At 34.0% G+C, this 21027-nt stretch overlaps 1 protein-coding gene across 2 annotated transcripts in view; it reads right to left on the bottom strand.

Moving 5' to 3' along the window:
- LOC118201569 (uncharacterized) overlaps positions 1-21027 on the bottom strand; it is an 87536-nt gene that overhangs the window by 13817 nt on the left and 52692 nt on the right. For both annotated transcript variants that reach the window (XM_085822038.1, XM_035373687.2), the window contains exons 13-19: positions 20761-20850; positions 14576-14712; positions 10421-10514; positions 9771-9893; positions 7030-7140; positions 4367-4665; positions 1479-1572 (exon numbers count right to left, since the gene is read on the bottom strand). In XM_085822038.1, the coding sequence (XP_085678164.1) occupies positions 1479-1572; positions 4367-4665; positions 7030-7140; positions 9771-9893; positions 10421-10514; positions 14576-14712; positions 20761-20850 (948 nt within the window). The remainder of the gene's footprint in view (positions 1-1478; positions 1573-4366; positions 4666-7029; positions 7141-9770; positions 9894-10420; positions 10515-14575; positions 14713-20760; positions 20851-21027) is intronic.

The raw sequence follows: 21027 nt of genomic DNA, 5'->3' as shown, positions 1-21027 counted from the left end.
CAACATTTATTTATACATTTATTAAGTATTTTACTCGTTATTTTCTGTTTGCGAAAGCCTCCTGTTTATTATTGCTATTATTATTATTACAACAAATTTTTAAAATGAATAAACGACTGAAAATTTTGCCGATTACTATATTTAAATCAAAGCGATTAAGTCTAGTATTGTATGTACGAATAAATCACGTCATTTTCTTTAACATCTCTGAATGGCTTATTAACTCAAAGCAACTTAATAAACTCGCTTTGCGCAGACAAACTACTGCCAGGCAACAAAGTTGCGGGGAAATTTATTGCGTTGCCGAACAACTTTGTCATCCAGTGTAGACGGGCCTTTAAAAATCAAATTAAGATGATTCTGAAAAGAGAGAGGAAATTGATCATTTATATGCGCTGAAACGACAGATACAAAGTGCGACATTAGTAAAAGATTTATAGATGAACAAGAGATAATTTGCCCAGGTGTGCAATACAGATTTCCTGGCTCACATCTTCCAACGGCTGTAGAAGTGGATATAATCTTTTGATAAAATGAAAGCTGTATTTCAGCTTGATTTTTGAACCAGCAGCCGTCATTATTCCGTTCTCAGACAATTTTGTAAGGAACTGTAAACCTGAGTTTCACAAATGCCTTGTCAAATGAACAAACGAGAATTCCGGAGTTAGATTGTAGTGTTTCGACACATATTTAACTCAAAATGCAGCACAGCGAATTCTGCACGAGATATTTCTTTAGAGAATTAATAGGCAAGTAACGCGTAATACTAGTTAGAAGAAATTCTCTTTCACTGAATTTCATTATAGACACTGAGCATATGGTCGGTCTTGTTTTGCAGCATAATGTTACGAAAGGTTTTTATTCATGGTGTACCCGCAAACAAGTTAAAAATGTGATAGGAAATCCGTGTGAAAGTCTCTGCCGAGCTATTAATCTATAACAAGTTAAAATATACTTCTCTGAGAAATTTCCGAAAATTTACTAGCTCTTGATACCAGAATTATAATTCTATTTTTGTTTCCGAAAAATTATAATTGAACATATTTTGAGGCTTACTTTTTAAACGAATTTCCAAGAAAAAGGTTTCAGATCTTTTGTAGACTTTTGATAAAAGTAATATATTTTTAGGTTTTAGGGAATATGACGATTATCACTGACAGATGATGCAAAGGCAGTAAAAGTAACAATAATTAAGTCAAAAAGTTCAATAAAAGCATTTAAGGTTTCATAGATTAAAAATTGCTTCAGTAGTTTTGTTAAATATCTACTCTAGATTTTTTAAAACCTTACATTCAAAGAAATTTTATCAGATGTGCGTAAAATTTTTATATATGAGTAAACTTTGAGAATTATCACCTAAAATACTTATTTGTAGATCGTTGCTATAGTTCTATGAGCTGATTCTGGTTTATTAGCTTTAAATGAATTATTCTCGGTCACAAAAGTAAAGTATAAAATATAAACATCAAACAATTTACTTGAAATGCTGATATATGACAGACGCTTGATATTGGCATCAGAAGCCTCTGAAATTCTTTTTTCCTTAAGTTTCTCTGAGTCAGCCGCAGATAACTGTAAAATAGTTATTTTAGAATAAACAGTTTTATATATATATATATATATATATATAAAATGACTTATGTGTAACACATACAAGCTCATAAACCTGTGCCGTTCTGCATAGGGTTGGCAACACTGCATTTTTAAACTTTCCTTTTACATTATTTTTTGTTTCTATTCAGTTTAGAGTCAATCTTTGCGACTAGGATTATGTATGTTGTTAACAGCTCGTAATGGCTATTTTCAAAGCTAATTTCAAAGCAAAGGGAATGTCAAGTATAGAAAAATGAACACTTCCAATACATGTATCATCCATTCTGATTACCATCTTTTTCGGGTCTCTTAACAACATTGAGGGATAGGAGCTTTGTAATGAAGCTTCTACTAGCATATGGCTAATGGATTTCTTCCATTCGAAACCACAACAGTTCTACAGGAGAGGCTCTTAAGTCGTAATTTAACGCTGGCAGATGGTCATTGATAAACGTGATTACATCACTGAGCGAATGATTTAGTGATTGTTAATTTATGACGTAGCGGGTATAGATATCTTGCTATTTTGTATTATATTGTTTTCTAGTGCATTTTATACTAATAAAATAATAACATGGTAAAAACGGCAGCCCGATGAAGAACAGCTCGGACTATGTACCGATCCAATATATCACATATATACAGGATGAGCAGAAAAGTCCTTAAATATTAAAATAAGTTTCGGACGAAGAAAGCTGTTTTGCTTACTTACAGCGTTGTTTTTTAAACCCTTTTGATTTACCTACACTTTTAGAAAAACTGAATGTTTAACGGCCTCTGGTAATCAATATCTATATTTTTTCCTTTCACAAAAGTATGTAAGAAAATAAAACAGTAATGGAGAGATGGGATTATTTGTATGATTAAGAAATTAACAGCAAATAACAAGTCATATTTAAATAAATTGCATAATGAACCGGAATGCACACTAAAGCAGGAACAAAATTAATTTAATGAAAACAATGAGCTTCTACCATTTTATTAATATTCAGCTCCATTAATGTTAACAATATTCTGACGATTTCTTTTTTTTTTTTTTTTTTTTTTTTTTTTTTTTTGTTGTTGTTGTTGTTGTTGTTGTTGTTGTTGTTGTTACTGCACTGAGTCCGCAGACAATGGTGTGAGAAATTTCTGCACCAGATTCTATACGCCGAGGTAAGTTTCAGGTATTTGCTTCTGCAGTCAAAATTGTTAGCTTATACAAATTTAGCTTTTCATTTGCTCCTAAGTCAGTAAATTCTAAGTTTAGATATGCTTCTTGAACTGCATAAATGAATGCGTAATAAAATGGGTTCGAAAGCCATTCGGATACATCCATTTGAAAAATATTTTGAAACCACTTCTTGGGTTTCAGTACCAGAACTTTCTGTGTTAGCAACATTCTAATACATCTTCGTCACTTTTTTCTAGAGCTGACAAATTTGGGAATGTGATTTCTCCAAATAGCCTGTCATTCAAATAATTACCTTTGACTTTATTCAATGCCCTGGTGACGAGTTGAAGTGAGCTATGTAATTGCTCACTCAGGTTTATCGCTACGAGATGTTGCCGATGAAAAACGTATTGTGTAGACAAATTAATTTATATTCCTGTTTTTAGGTGTGCTACAATAACCATTTTGGTGTCGAACTATCGCTAAAGCACCATCAGTAACAACTATATTTCATTCATGAGAATTTCTGTATGTTAAAAAAACCTTCATAACACAAAATAATTGTTCTCCTCTAGTATTAGTTTGTCAATGTCGGTCAAATAATAACTCTTAAAGAATTTCTTGGCCCTTTCTGAAAAGCACAACAGCAAGAACTTAGGCTTTTTTCCCCTGTAAAAGTTGGTTCACCAAGTTGTGTATAAAAATTAGATGTTTTCAAAGGCAATCCGGACAGTTTTCAATGCTTTCTGCCAAATCATTGATTCTTTTTAAGAATGTGCCTTTTGTCGAAGGGATTTTTGGTGACATTCATTGTTAACTTAAGTAACATTGTAGAGACATTAGGATTTTTTTGGAAGCACGAAAGATAAAAAATTAGCAACCGCCTTCGTCGGGAATCGAACCACGGACCTCTGGAATACTGGCCCAGCGTGCAGAACCACTACACCCCGAAGGCACGCTAGGAAGGCGAGAGAAATACCTTATAAAATAGTACGTAATACCTCCTTCATGGCGGCCCGTTAGTTGCCAAGTGGAAAATTCGCTTAATATGGTAGTTCGATCCGTGTTCAAACTACCGTATTAAATGACCATACTTTCTTCATGTGTAACGTGAATGGAACCAATTTCTCTCAGAATGTTTTCCACGAATGCTTTCCTCCATTAGGCAGAGAGCATTCGAGTGTTTTGCCTTAATATGTAATCCAATCCGTATTCCTTGTTCCTTTATTGCTAGAAGAACCAACTCTTCTCAATAGATTTCCCAGTTCTTTAAGTTAAGAAGAGTTTAACTCATAGTCATTTTGTTTGGATGCTGTTGAAATGAGATTTGCAGAAGCGGCCTGTTTAACAAACTTCTCTTTGAGTTCATGAACATAATTCTGTTTTATATATCTATCAAAAATCCATCAAGAAAGGATGGATCCAAAAAGGATGGAAGCTTGTATCTTATCGCGCTGAAGAAGGGGAGCATGTATCTGATCGCTCTCGAAATCGATAAAATTTTATTCGCCAAACTCTTTTGTTTAATTTTAAGAGGTGGAAATATGTTATTGAGCAGGAAGGTTTGTACTTTATTTATTATTTAAAAAAATTAAATCATAAATGGGGAAATAACCATACCTTTTCCTTTTTGGAATTCTTCCTAGGTTTCCATGTGATTAAATTCTTCAAATCTGGAAGTGCGAATGTAGAACATTTTCTGGATTTCATCCACTGATTCCTTAACTCTTGGAGGGCAAAATCCCAGTTTGAAGCTGCCATTTGGTGACGAGCATGCCATTCTCGAAACTGCTGCTCTACTTGAGATATTGTTTTCTCTCCCCTCTTAAAGCAAAACATTAGCTCGAGCAACTCTTGCTGACTGTCGTTCAAGCAATGTTTGGGTAAGGAAGGCTGTCGGTCCAAACACATACTACTCTCTGAAACGAGAGATTATTTGTAAAATTATTTTTATTCAGATTCAAAATAAGAATCTTCTTTTAACACACAAAGTCTTGATAATTAATTAAGTTAATAACTGTATTAGTTTTCTATTCTTTCAGCAAGATAGACTTTGAAGAAAGTGTAGCAGTCTCACGTATAATTGGAATTGCCAGATTCTCCTTTCTGCCTACATTATTGTAAATGTAGAGCACATTAATGATTAATGGTATTATTCTTGTGTTTACTACACATTCGAATATCGAAAAAGGTTCTGAAAGAAGGAACGAGGAATTCTTCCGGGGGATATATATTTCATCAATACAAGTTTAAGAATTTTCGAATTTTCAGAGCGGTTTGTGTCTTCTTCTGATAGGTTTTTCATACTTATTCTTACTCATCAGTACATCGCTTGTCACAGACTTGATATTAGATAAATAAACTTTCTTATACTGGAACAAATGAAGAAGAGAAAGAGAACATAAGCTTTCAGAATAAATAAGTTGACAACTACTTGCGTGAATATATATAAACTGAACTTTAAAATGCTTTTCATATAAAAATAAAATGACTGTGAATCTTTATGAAAACCCTACAGAATTCTTCCATTGAACTTTAAAACAAATGGAGTTCGAAAGCAGTTTGCTGAAAATCAACGAACCCATCTGTCATTTAGCTGTCTCATCACTGAGAATATTACCCAGAGTACACCACAGAGAATAGCTCGATGCCACACTTAATAAGGGAAAACAAGCACGCATACCTCCAAGTTGAACTCTCACCCTTGATTTTAAGCTAACAATCAGTCTCTGCTAAGAGCGTGCAAGACGATGGATTAACAAAACTGGAATAGGAAACTGAAAGAGCGAAATCATTAGAATATCCACTGATCTATTAGCATGTTACATGTTAGACGCAAAAGCTAAAAGAGAAATAAACTGTAACTCGCACTGGCCTTGGAACCTGAAATATCTCAATGCTAATGGTGTAGTGAAGAACATTAGTATGCGAGAAAAACCATGAAATAAGAAGCTAATAAATAATCGGCGTTAGATTGCTGTTAGATAAATATCAATACAAACTTAAAACAAACTCAAACATTTATTAAGTCTCTACTCATTGTTAGTTTTGTAGAGACATTAGGTTATTTCGAAGCCGGCGACATGAAAATTGAGCAATGCTCTCTCCGGGTCTTTAACCTCTCGAATACGCGCGCCGAGTGTGCTGGCCATTACACCCCGAAGGCATACCAAGAAAGTGAGAGAAATACCTTATATACTCCCCCCTTTTAAAGGGCGACTGGGGATTAGGGGATGTAATCGACAAATCCTGGTGGTGGAGAATTATAATCCACCACTTTTTTTAGTTCGGACGCCATTGTAGAGGCATTAAGTTATTTTTTAAAGCAGGGGACATGAAAAATGAGGAATTCCCTCGCTGGGATTCGATACGCGCCGAGAGTGTGCTAACCATTACACCATGAAGGCATGCTAAGGAGGCTGGAGAAATACTTTATAGTTTTACAGAAACTAAAATTAGCCACCGCTACTTAAAGAGACGAAAAATAATGAAGCATTAAATTTCCGAAGAATAAGCTGCTTTCTTATTGAAAATTAATCAAGACTTAGATTCCCTGACTGATCTAAACAGAATTTGGGTCTCTATAATGAAAAACAAAGCTCTAATTCTCCTAGCCACTCGAACTTAACTAAACGCTAAGATAATCGAATTGCCATAAGGAATAAGAGTTAAATGTTGTCAGCCAATTATTACTTTTTAACTAAATCATGTAACATACGATCTGGACGATAAGATTTTCTCTTCCTGATAAGAAATCTTTGGTTTTACTGGCAAAATACTTGAGGGCTACCTGACTAAGCGAAAGGCTTTCTAAAGGAAACTGACTTGTATGACGTCACTGACTCATGTCTGCTGCAAAGATGTGTCTTCGTTTCTCATATTTCTGTAAATGAAGCAACGTTAATGAAATAGAAGGCTGAGTAGAGCCTAAATTTGTCTGTTTACTGACCTTGATTTGAACTACATCTGAGAGGGAAGAAATAAAGAAATTAGTTAACTAAGCATCCCTAGGTAGGTGTTTCGAAGTTGAAAAGTAAGTAATGGTAAGTAATGGTCAGTCTTTGGGAGCATTACAAAGCCATTTAAAATAATTATTACGTTAAATATTAAGTGATTGGCCAAAAGGGTACAGACATGTGTGAGTTTCGCAAAGGTATTAGAATTGCTTCAGAGAAAAAGTGTCATTGTTAAGTTTATAAAAACCAAATGATGAGTAATATATGAATCCCTAGCTAACTGTCATTAATAAATTTTTCACATAAGACACTCTCAAAATTACTCACCTATGTCCAGTGACATGTAAGGATTGCTCATCATAGAATTTAAGATATCATGATTATGCTCGCAGAATGACGTTTTGCACGACTCTTTCGCCATATTAATGTGAGCGTTATCTGAAAAATAATGATTATCAAATAAGTTATGCAGTAAAATTAACTCTTACTCGTGTTTTAATTATCAGTCAATTCGAAGACTGTAAGAATAAGAAATTGTTCATCAACTTCTTTTATACAATTATTGCCTATGCCTTTTCTAGATTACTTCATGATTAACATAGTGTAAGGGGTAGAAGTCTCATGATGAGAAACATTATGGGTAGAGACATTTACAGCAAATTATGCCTATTAAAATATAACACTTATATTTCCCCGCTACGTGTGTCTATTGGTGTGGTGTATTTAATTTTGACAAAGCACACTAGGGCTATCTGCCTAAGGGGAGGGATGCCTTCGTGGAGGACTTTCTAAGGGAAACTGGCTCGTATACACGTTACACATGGGGAAAACCATTTCCCCGCTAGAATAACAAGATAAAAAGGTTTTTCTGATGTGAGCTTGTTCTTTGTGAGTTTTTTCTGCGTGTCCTGACAATACCAAAGGCCCAACAGTGACGAAGCGGTATAATCAATAAACACTCTTAGTTTGACCCCAGTTCAAATCGCCGGCAATATGTCGGCTGCATTGAATTTTTCATGATTTTCTCCATGTGTAATGTGGGTACGAGTATGCTTTTCTTAAAAGTCCTCCAAGAAGGCATCTCACCTCTTTGGCAGGTAGAAAGCCATCATGTGCTTCCACATAAACCAAATTAAATCTTTTTCGTTATCATTCTTCTCTTGATGTTACTTTAAGTCAGGATTAACTATTTTCAGGGGTATTATTCTGTTAGATGTAGAATTTACTTGATAGTACTCGACATTTTATTTCGCTTTATCTTAGGCATTAATTAAATTATGGTATGACTGGTCGATTTCATTTATTTAAATGACAGTAAATAATAATTATGTGCAGTGATACCATTACTAGTGACAACATTCTTAAGCATAGTAAAATTTGCTGTATTCACACATCGATTAGATTTCGATAATTCCAAACAAAATCGGTTTGTCTTTATAAGTTTTCCCATTTAAACAAGCTGTCTGGTTTCACTTATTTAATAATGACAAAGCACTCGGGGGCTTTCTGCCTAAGCGGAGGGATGCCTTGCCGATGGACTTTAAGGGAAACTTAAAGTACACACCTTACACATAGGGAAAACCCCCTAAACGCCCATGCAGCCAGGCCCTCCGTCGAGATTCAAATCCCGGAAAATTCTTTTTTTCTCCGGGACGAGGTTTTAGATGTTCTTCTCAGTATATCAGAGCCCTTCCAAATTCTCTTTACAAAGAGATCGTCAAAAAACATGTTTCTGTGTATTATAAAAATATTTCATCGTGGTTTTACTTTACAACAACTTGTTTTCCCCTGAGTGTTATGGCACGAAAAAATCAGCGAGACTTCAAGTACTTTTGAGCGTACAGTTTCTCGAACTTGCTTTCAGAAACAGACCAAAATCTGGATTTAGCCTGTCTTCTAATCAAACGCACTGTCTGTGTACAGGGTGTCCCATAAATAATGGTACAAACTTTAAGCGCAGATAAGGTACGTCAAAAGAATTGAGAATTGTATAGCAATCCATGATCAGAAATATCATGGGAAAGTGGTATCAGAGACACAAGAAATAAAAGGAACACAAGACAGAGATTATCAGAAGTATTTAGTACTCATAACTATTGCATAATACTATAGTAGATTATATCATTTCAAAATGTTACAAAAGATGTTCAAAGTATACAACATTACAAACACTGCATGCGTTACACAGACGGACCATGGATTGGTGAGCAAGGTCATCTAGATTTTCTTGGATATTTACAGCAGTGCAGAAAATTTTTGTAACCATATCCATTTCAGGGTCGACAAGGGTTTCATACGCAATAGCTTTCAGTACTTTCCAAGGAATGAAATCCAGGCTGCTCAGATCCGGACAACATGGGACCAGGACACTGGTCAACTACGTTCAATCCATCTTTAACCAAAAGACACACTCAAATGTCTTCGAACACATTTTTCCATAATGGAAAGGCTCCCTATCATGTTGAAACCATAAGCTGTGTATCACATTTTACGGGACGGGGTGATGTAACCCTTACAAGGTGACGTAAGACGAATAGAATCTGTTCCAAAGAGATAAGAATTTGCTGATGTCATAGGTGATGGCAACAGTTAAGTTCCGACTAAGAAGTCGCTGAGTAAACTAGCCCAAACATTATGAAGAGCGCCACCTAGCGGTGTACAGTGACGTTTGCCGTCACGGGTTAGTGTCGATTTCTAAATCCTGTTGATGTAATCTACTTATCCTTAAAGTTTGTACCAATATTTATGAGACACCCCCATATACAAAGTTTCGAATGTATCCGTCAGCTAGTCACTGAAAAACAAAAATTCGTGCACAATGTTTTGTTTATTTAGAATTTAGAAAATTATATTAACATTATTCTCAAATTAAGCAACCTATACATGATCTAAAAACATAATAAGTAATTACACAAAGTTTCATTTGAATTTGATCAAAGTATTAAAAAGACAGAGTAAATTACAAATACACAGACTTGTGGGCTTGTGTTCTACATCTAAAAGCAGGATTTTTAAAACTATGCTTTGTATGTTGTATGGTTACTAATGTTGACTCAGTTTTTACATACCTGAACTTGAAAGCTGGAATTTATCTAAATGTCTTTCAAACGGACTTTCGTAAAAGTTTACTGTTTCATACAAACTGGATGGAAGTGACCGAGAGCGCCTTAAAGTCCTAGTGTCCATGCTATCTGTGAAAAAAATGAAGACAATATAATTCGGATAATAAAAAAAGAACAGCTGTGAAGTTAATTACTTGGGTTCTAAGAGTTCTTTATTACGTTAAGAAAAACTGCCTTTCAGATCAGTTTCCAGTGTTTATTTGCAAAATGTGGAAATACCATTTTGCAAATAAAACACTCTCTTTGTTATAAAATGTCCAAAATGCGACAAACAAAAAGTAATAAAAAATTGAGCAAAATTTAAAGTGAAAAGTTTGGAACAGGTTAATATGTTTAAAAGAAACAGACATCGTTTTTTGTGCAATAAATTTTCGCATAATAACTAATAATTAAGAATCTATAAATAGTTAATGAATAGAATGATTTCTGGATTTCATTCAACAAAATTCCAGAAATCGTTTTTTTTTTTATTTGCAAACAATAAAGTAAGAGAAAATAATCTGAATTTGAATCTAAAATAAGAAAAATTTTTAATAAAAGCATGTTCAATTAAATTCAATAGATAAATAACTCGATAGTTAATAATAAACATTTACCTTCTTTCGTCTTTAAATGTAATTTGATTGGGCATTCATACCCATCAAAATCTTGTTCACTTTCAAGCGGAATGTCCTGAGCCTCAAAAATATACTACAGGAAGGGCAATAAATATTATTATTCACAAAATGGAAATTAAATTATTATAAGATATTTATTAAACTATTGTACATGATAGCTATATTTTCTAGAAGTCTAAACTTCTAATCATTACTATGAAATTTTAATATTTTTTTAATTTTTAATATTGTAATATTCCAAAATACCTGCACGGAAAAAATAAATTTTACAGGAAATTTCCTTAAATATTTCTGATCTAATTATCAACTGTTTGAATGATGATAACCATTACATGAAAGTGTCGAAATAAGTGTTCGTGTATTTTAAATAATTTGGAGTAGTTTGAGGCAATATAAGTTGAAAACTGCTCACTAATTTGTGAATTGAAAAGTAAAGAACAAATAATTTCATATTTATCCGGATATCTTTATCATGGATAATTTATCGAAAAACAAAAGAGTGCCATCCACATATTTCTTATCAATTTACCATTTTATTCCTGTTAACGAAATAATTCAATTTTTTTTCTTTTAGGTATGTGACATTTGGATATCATTAAATATGGTCAGATTACTTAGGTGAACGCCGCCCAGACGGTATAGTGGTTAGGGGAGCCTACTGTGGTAACGAAGGGGCCAGATTCGAGTCCCCGACAAAACACGGATGTTTGTAAATGTATAGTGTCTTTGCTGTATGGAGGCACTCTAAATATATGGCAAGTCGAAAGTCCTCTCATGTAGATTGGTGGTAGAGGAGAGGAGTGAGATCCTTAACCCCCCCCGGGGGTACTCTTCCTCAAAACTGGGGTGGGAGTACAAGTCCTTGAAGCTCTGGCAACTATTCTTTCGTGAAAAAAATGGATAAGACGATAACAACCGCAACTTAGGTTAAACCATGATGAGAGTTCCATCTTTAGTCGAAAGAGTCACAAAATTGTGAATACTGATAAAATAGGTAGCAGGAAAAAGTAAGATTATTTTAGTAAATATCTGATGTGGCTACCACATGACTTCCTTGGACGGCCTATTAAATAATACACATTTTTTGCTGCACTTCATTTGAACCTACTTCATCGAATTTCATTACAGATACAATTCTCATTCTATCAATCCAGTTATCACTTCGCGGTAGGCAAAAATAAATAAAAACTCAAAACATCTTTATTAAAAATTATAAAATGCAGAAAAACTTAAAACATAAATTACGGTTAAAAACTGTATTTGGTATTTTAGATTTTTTACGATTTACGAATTTTTTACGATTAAAATTAGAGTTTTTACACCAAGATAAGCAATTGAGTCAGGAAGAAAAAATTTTCGGTTCACAAAATTGTTAATTCTTGGCCACAAAAAGTTAATTCTTGGCCTCAGTGGACAGATGAAAGTTGAAAGTGGGTCCGGACACCCGGGCGGCTTACATGGACTATTTGGGTATTGTCAGGAACCCACAACTGTCTAGAACATGTAATTTCTGATTCTCCAGTAGCACTGCATCAGGAGTTCATTTAGAGATGTTCAATATCATATAATGCCAAACAATGGCCACATGCTAAGAAATACAAAGGAATGGTATTTGTTGAATGTAGACAGATGGTACCAAAACATGACACGTTTGAGGTATGGATATTGCAGGATGAACATATAATATGGGCACCTATACTAACAGGTAGTAGGTCACTAAGCATCAAATAAAACAACTGTAGAGATAAATACTAAATACTAATACAAAAAAACACTGTTACGGGTGTGACAAGCACTGATCATACAAATACTATATGCTGCTGATATACTGTGGGTAATATGTTCAATAACACTGAAGATACATGTTACACTAAAGATACGAATCCAAGGACATTAGTTATGATGTTGCGTGTAATACATGCGTACATAACACTGGTTCACTCTGTTATTCTAATAGGTCAGTTAAAACAATAGTATTTACGGATTGTAGACAGAAAACTTACTCATAAGGCATTTCAGGCATAAGTACTGTGAGGTGAATATATAAGTACAACACTAAAGGTAACATAAAAGACGTCGCTAAAACATTTAGGCACATAACATTTGCATAACACTATTATAAATACTGAGACAGATAGATCCTATGTAAAAGACATTTCAGGTATTAGTAATATGTGCGAACTAATGCAAACTATAATACAAAACTAAAACAAACAAACTGCGCTACTAATGCTAACCAAAACTAAAACAAACTGCAACACTAATGCTAATATATAATACAAAACTTAAACATCTAAATATACGCAAATTCATGACACTATTCTAGGCAGTGAGACATACAAACTCCACTCACAAAGCATTTCAGGTGTATGTACTGTGATATGAACATTTACAACGATGCTGATGCTAACAAATAATACAGCACTAATGCATCTAACATACACAAATACGAACCACTATTTGTGCTTACTAAGACATGCAAAATATAATACTATACTGGAGAAAATTAGAGATACATGTTGGATTGAAGATTCAAATGCTTTGGTCGATAAGTATGGTATATGCGGTTACGGTAGAAATATTTTATTTAAATACGTACCAGACGTTGATTTACTGAATTATACTAATTCGTTCATTAGGAGACGTGCACTCAGGTAAATTGAAACATACCTACATATGCAAGTAAAATATTATATACACACGAGTGGTCGAATCGATAAGTTATTATATCACTTATACTGATACACTAAAATACACTGGAATTCGCATACATATGCTGAATCACAAGGACATATTTCCTGCAGACAATTAAGAATTTAATATATTTATACGTTGTCCTGAGCATGCTAGCGCTACACAAAAAGGTGAAACGATCTCAAGAAGAAGCATACCATGTGACCGTGTGGGAAACGTATAGTTCAAATAACGTTTGTTTGCAGAATTTTGCCATAACTATACACTTTTATATAAAAACATCTAAATACAGCTATCTACACGTGTCTCTTGAATACACTTACTGTAAGAAACAGTATATCTGAGATGGATATTAAGCTGAGAGCTGAATTTTATGTTTTTACGAACCTCGGGTGCATGCTCCTGAAGAGGCAGAGTACTACGGCATAGATTTGTGGAGAAGTAAACTCTGTACTGCAAAGTTCGTGCTTTGAGTTCCAAGTATGCTCACGATGCACTTTATCTTTTTATGAAATAATGGTTATTTAACGAGAAATTTTTTGTGCACAACCAAGTCTGATGGAAATCTAATATGCCAGGTTTTCTGTGAGCGGTCATGTAGTGGTCGGGCTATCCGAACTCACTGCACAGACAGATATTGATGCCTGCAATAATACATTTCTCAAAAACGAAGCTTGGGGATGGCCCATATCCCGTTACGAATCTCGTTAGGTCTGTGTCTGAGACCAGTCTTTCTATTGATGTTTTATGGAAGAATTGGCGGGTCCTTCTGTCCTGTGGGATTGTTTCCCAATTTTTCTGCCATTCAGTTAGAGCTGCCTTCCATGTTGCTCGTTTAATGTTACTCTTATGAAGAAGGATGTTAACGGGGTGCACCACAATATTGAGGGCTGTCTCTTTTGCAAGAGCGTCTGCCGTCTCATTCCCCTGACATCCAGCATGAGCATTGATCCAAGAAATGTGGAATGGTGTCTTGGTGCTTCGTTGGTGCAGTAAATTTTGCGTTTCCGCTGTGAGCGGGGACGGATGGTATGGATTCTTTAAGGACAAATTTGCTGGCAGACTGTCAGTGACTCCCAATGGCCAAAAAGACATTGAAATTTGTGCACAACTGACTTAATTAACTATTCTACTAAGAGTTTCAATTATAAACAAATGACGGCCTCATTAGGCCTAGCGCCACTTTTAAATTGTCCATACTATTGTATGGAGATTAACTAAAGGCATAAATGTCTTAACCGAAACATAAGAACAAACATATAAGAAGTTAAACTATTGCATTGAAATTACAAATAAATTTTTATTTTCCGAAACTTTTAAGAAATTTAGTATGATTCATATAGGAATTTCAGATTTAGCAGTAAAGGTTCTTCATATCAAAATATGTATTCTCAGATTTAATACACCTTTATTAAATGGTTATTGAAAATAACATTTTACCTCAGAATTTCGTTTCTGGACTTCATCCAGAACTCGCAACGTGTCACTGAAAAAATGCTCGGTTAAGTGCCCTAATCCGTATTTCTGGCAGAGGTCCATTAAGCTTTGCGTTCTTTCTTCCTCTGAATCATGATCATCTACAGAAAGATAATAAATGAGTGAAAATAAAAAGAAGAGGCTTCATCCAATAAATTTGATATATACACGAAGTCAAATATATAAATTAAACTTGCATTCATACGTAAACTAACTGGGTTCTCATGCTACCGGGTGAGGCTAAGATCAAAACTCATTATTTTTTAAAAGTTTCTAACTTGCTGTCTTCATTGCGATAATTTTAACATTTAAAAAAAATCAAATTGGACGGTAGATACAGTACAGCAATTTTTAATTTTGCCATTCCTTATTATTTCTTAAACTTGACTATTATACTCAGAGGAATTATAACAACTCTTACAAACTATGAACGTTTCTAAAGCCAAGTACGCTTGTGCAGTTTGTATCTTTAGATCCATTTAAAACCTTAGATATCTGAAAGATTCTCGAATTATGTTCGAACTATGGAATAGCAGAAAACTCAGCATTTTAAAGAATCTAGAAATTTGAATTATTAAACATTCTGAAAAATAGTTGGTTTGCTCATTCTATTATGCCTGCATTAATGAGCAAAATAACTATGCTTTGTGTTAATTAACTCAGTTATTTTATTATTTTGCCTATATTACCAACTCTACTTTCTTTGACTCTCACCGATATGCAATATGTAACTGTAGAACTCTTGAATTCAAGAACGAGCCTTTGGCAGCTGTCGCTGATCGGTTACGCTGTTACATTTCTCTGCTACTGAACAGGTTTTGAGCATTTACTTAGTGTAAAATTTAAGACCAGAATCAAATCTTATTTGGAAAAGTGTTATTTTGTATTAAGTATTTTAATCTGACAAAGCATTATTTCAATATTTCTTGCAAAAAGCAATTATTAAGCTTCTGTTATTATATGGTTTGTGTAAACATCAGGCAGACGTATTAAAGAATAGGTGTATTACAAACCTTCAAGGTTGTTTGTATTCACTATACTTTAAAAGGTTAGGTAGAGCTATAAATCATCTATCTGTCCTTATGGTTCTAAGAGTTGATTTTTCAAGTAGTGTAGAACCGTAAAATAATAACGCAATTTGCGCAAAACCTCAGGTAGTTTTTGCAAGAATTTTTGCTCTGCAAATTTGCAGTTATATTTTCTATATTTTGTTTAATCTATAAAAGAATGCAAAATACATCATAATGTGACACCCATCATATTGCCTGGAGACGAACTGAAACGTATGGACAGAAGAACTGTATGTTCAGGTACAAGTTAAGTGAGTAGGTCACCAGAATTTCAGTATAGCTTGCACAAGTATAGTCTCACTGCACTAACTATGCAACTCCGTCCGAATTTTGAGAGTGAACATTGGAATCTTTGTCACATGCATTCTGATTGATATCTGTGACCCATCATCTCAGACAGCCTCTAAACAGAAATCATAAGAATTCAATTCTGAAGATCTTCACACTAAAAGCAAGGGCTTATTGCTCCATTTTCTTTACCTCTTTGTCGTATATGTGAGAAATAATATAATCCTCGCATTAAAATGCATACCTTAGCTTATTAACACACAGTCAGAGGTGAATACGGTCGGTCCAACTGGCTCAGACAACAAGAGTGCATTAAAAATTATTTAAGTTTCCAGCTATTCGCTAAGGCTAGAGTGGCATGACACAAGGGTATTGGTACCTTTCTAAACTGACACACGCTCTCCAGATACAAGTGTGCCCTGATATAAAGACACAGATTTGCCGACACTTTCATGAAGTTCTATATCATGAAGAAAGCAACGCTTGCCAAGGGGTTAGCAAACAGTTGCCTATTTTCATAATGGTGTCAGCATCTTTATAACATTTTATTATAGCATCTTTATAACATCATTCGGATATCGGAACATGAAAATTCTTTGCTTTAATGCAGTGGAGTAAAATATTGGGTAACAAAATTATGAATTAGCGAGAAGCTAACGACGCTGGGGTTAAACTGTTGAGTTTATTACGGTTACCATTAGTTTATATTTCGATTTGATTTCATTTAGAGCCTTATTAAATCTTTTCTTCCAGTAAATTTATCTTTTTCCTGCATAAACTCTACAATTACGATTAATGCTTCATGTTTTCAAACCATCACTGGAACTAGAAGACACCTAGGTAATTTTCCCGGACTAACGATAGCCCCACTTGCCTCTGAAAACAATCATGTGATACAGTAGTGTGTAGTGGATCCAACAATGTCAGGCCATTGCAAAACTCATTCATTTTTATGGTATTGTATTAATCTATGTGCATGATGTCTCTAAATTTGAAATAAATCAATTTTATTAGCTTAATTACATATATTTTTCCACAAAATATATCAACCTGACGTTTTTCTAAAGTGCGTCAAATGTTTAAACATTAAGGATATAGAGTTTCAACATTTTCTCTTATAGCTATGTGTGTGGAACCTCGAGAACTGGTAAGCGAATAATCGTTTTAGCTCAGGAAACAGAAACGTAAAAATGGATTAATTAACCCTTTATTGCTCAAAATAAAAATTTACAGACGGCTCCTGTCTTAGAGCGTACAGAAAATCCTCCACTAGGGCTTGAATTCAAGAGTACTAAGAAATCAAACTTAACTAATGCTTAACTAAAAAAAAATATAGCCGAAGCTATCAAAATTCCAAAGGAGTTAGCCCCTAAATGGCGAAGCTGTCAAAGGCCTGAAATACGGCCGAGCGTAGTTATAGCTTAGAGAGAGTGTAGCCAAAAGGGAAACTCGGGCTAGTCCGAATCTCTGCCTCTCTAACGAAGTCAGTGGAATTTCGACTTAAGTACCGCTCTTACTCATTTGCATTAACCGCGATTCTAAAAAACACACTCTGTCAGGAAATTTTAAGCTGAAAGAAGGGACGGAAAAATAGCTTTAACTAAAGATTAACTGTTAAAATCTTAGGATACACCTTACAAGGATAACCGAGAAATAATGTATACAATAAAGCTGTGTCGCACTTGAACGTCACAAAACCTACTATTTGTTATATATCCAGTTTAGAAATAATGTAGGAAGTAAATATAATACCTGTCTGTGAGAGTTTACATGAGCTTTCACGTAGCCACAACAGTAGATAAACATTTACATAAGAAAATTTAACAAATTCCATAATCGCTTGCCTTTCTGTATTAGTCGCGATACCATAAGTTGCAGATTCACTGAAACATTTTTTATGGCCACTTTTGCTAAAATGACAGTTCGTAGGATTTTAAGTTTATTAACAAGTTATCTTACCATTTTGCCTATAATATCAGTTCTACTTTTACCAGGATGCAAATTATTTAAGGCATATTCAGAACATACTTCTTGAATTAACGAGAGAGCTTTTGGAAGCTTTTGCTGACCATCTTTGTACGACTTTCTCATATTTTATGAATTGACTTGAATCGGATTTAGTCTGTGCTAACCGTGTTTGCTCGTGTGAGTCGAACGTCTGGGCCCAAAACTTATAGGCGGACTTTATCTCGCAAGTTTTACTTTAACCCTTGTGTTATGTTAATTCCACAAGCAGCGGAATCTTCTATTTTTACACGAAATTTGTAAAATTGCTCGGATGAAGAACAAATAAAAGGGATTTGTTTCAAGCCTTTCCTTAAATTGTCAAAAATTATTTAAAATATATAGTTTCTGCGTAAGTTTATCGTTCATTTTTTCTAAAAGTTAAAGAATAAGTATTTTTACAGGAGAAGAAACGCAGAGTAAAGCTTCATCCGGTATGAATGTCGTAATATTCAATGATTCTTTTACTTCTAGTGTAGAAATAGTGTTGTTTCGCAAACGATCAACATAATTTGAACTTTTGACAGGGATTTTTCAAATATACAGCAATCCACAAAGTAAAGCTCCTTCTATGTTGGATGTTAAAAACTTCAGTGCTTGGTTTTCTCCCAAATTAGGAGCAATATTGTTTTGTAAAAGGTCAACATGACTCTGAGGTTTGATAATAATGATTGAAATGCAGAGAAATCAGAAGTGAAGCTTCATCCTGTCTGAATGTGACAAAATTCGATGCTTTCTTTTCTTCTGAGTTAGGAAAAATTTCATTTCGTCAACTCATTCTGATATTTTACAGGCATAGCTCAAACACAGAGGACTCCAATTTTTAGTCATAAATGGAATAAAAATTTACCTAATAGAATTTCGAAATATAGAAAATCTACAAATTAATTCATTTTTATGTAATAGCATATATGTTGTAAATTCCTTAAAACGCAGTTTTTTGAAAATTTACTGAATATTAGAACGTCATGTATGTTAGTGCAGCGTAGTAATTTGATACCAGAAATAAATTTTGGATGATAATTTTTCAAGATTTAAAACTTCGGAGCAGTACCACAGGAAAGTGTCTAATTTTACTACTCCAAAGTAATTTTGAAATATGATGCTTTGTAAGCAGTGTTTACATTACCACGGAACTTGAAATTTCAAATCACCTTTAGTCGGCCAAAATCACGAAATACGAAATTAAGTAAAAATCTGACATTGAAAGGAAAGGAGAAGGCAATTGAATGCTCACTTGATGTCTTTTGCAGGTTGGCGCCTACCATGGACCTTGTAAGAACGGTTCTAATAAGGTCGATGGCTTATCATATTTGATACAAGCAGCGTTGCGAAAATTATGCTCTGGGGCAGGAGAACGGAGCTGCGAGGAGCGATAGAAGGTGGTAGTCACATGGTACAATTTCTTGTTTATTTCATCCAAGAACGACATAGCTGACTTTTCGAACGTCGAATACGCTGATATATATTTGATTTCTGGCCGAGCAAGTGGCAATGGACGCTTAGCACTACGGATATGCCACAACAGCAATATCCGACAAAGTGCTGTCCGTTCGGTACCACACCTTTGCGAAGCTAGATCCATAATTAGTAGCTGAGGCCTGTGCAGTGATGTTCGCAGCTACTACTTTGAACGTACATCCAATAATAATTCTCATTGCCCTTTCACCGTCACTGTATGTAAACATATTGTGAAATAAAATTGCTTTTGTACTTATTATTGCACTCTTTTTTTTTTTTGTCAATGCTCTAAATCAGACGCTGCATATTTCGTTATTTTCATCTACTAAATACGATTTGCGACAGCATGTTTCATGGCAGGTATTGCATAACCCTTCTGAGTCTGTCGCTGCATTAACAGAATATCCTACATTATATTCGTTTACCGCGTAAAATTTGCGAATTAAAAACATTTTAACTTCTTTAAAGTGTTACTATTATTTTGTTTCGATCGGAAGTTAAAAGATCACAGAAATTAGATTTTCGCTGCTCTCGAGTATTCTCTAATCTTTCTTAAATTAGTAAAATAAATCCTTAACTATTCAATGAGCTAACTATGAAGACGTCCAAAGCTTATAGCTTATTAGAGTGAAATTTTTGCTTCTAAAATAATTCTTCAGTAAAACCGAATGAATAAAAAATCTTTGTTTTTTGTTACATTTTAATTCTGAAAGAACATGAAACCTGTCAATTTCTGTCTTAAATAAATATTTTCAAACTCAGATTTTCTTTCAATGTTATTAATGGAGATTTTCTTTTTTTAATATTTACGTTGCTTTTATTTTAAGTTTATTAATAAACCGTTTTCGTAAATTTAATATTTTTAATTTCGGATATTCAAAATAATAATAATAATAATAATAATAATAATAATAATAATGAATTTATGAAAAACATCAAAGATAAGAAGGATATTTACAGATACATTGAATGTGGTTAGAAATACAAACGTATTTAAGCTAAGCATAATAAATTGGAGCAGATATTGAATAAACCGATTTTGAAGGCGATTAATCATAGATCCTTCTTCTTAAGTAGCAAAAAAAAAAAAAAAAAAAATACATACATACAAAGATGCAAGGGAAAACCATTGATATCATATAAAATGAAATCCTACAATTTCCATGTAAGATGGTGGGCTGTCTGCTCTGATCTGTGTGGAAGATTTTATCTCAGCATCCATATCAGTTTTAGCCTTTATTCCCGAATGTTAAGTTTCACACTCATTAGCGTTGTTTTCTTAAAGTTAAAAGCAAAAACGCAGTCTGATATAGAAATGCAATTTACCTGTATAGAATGCTTTCTTTTCATTGTCTCGGTGTCCATTATTATTTGAATGTTTCGGTGGCATTGGTGGTAATGGTCTTTGAGCTAGGCCTGTAGAAAATCGATCAACATATTTAATTTGAAACCAAATTAATACAACAGATTATGTCCTGCTTATTTGAGAGGTTATGGATTACAGCACTGCCGAAAGCAAAAATCTTTAAAATTCAAATCTATTCTGTTTTAACAGACAAATAAACTTTAATAGCAAAAAAATGTACATAATAT

The sequence above is a fragment of the Stegodyphus dumicola genome, chromosome 8 (genome assembly GCF_044657685.1).
Source record: "Stegodyphus dumicola isolate Sdum_Otavi_A_Nest chromosome 8, ASM4465768v1".
Lineage (NCBI taxonomy): Eukaryota > Metazoa > Arthropoda > Arachnida > Araneae > Eresidae > Stegodyphus > Stegodyphus dumicola.
The sequence above is the reverse complement of the archived record's forward strand: the minus strand, read 5'-3'. Positions and strand labels throughout refer to the sequence as shown.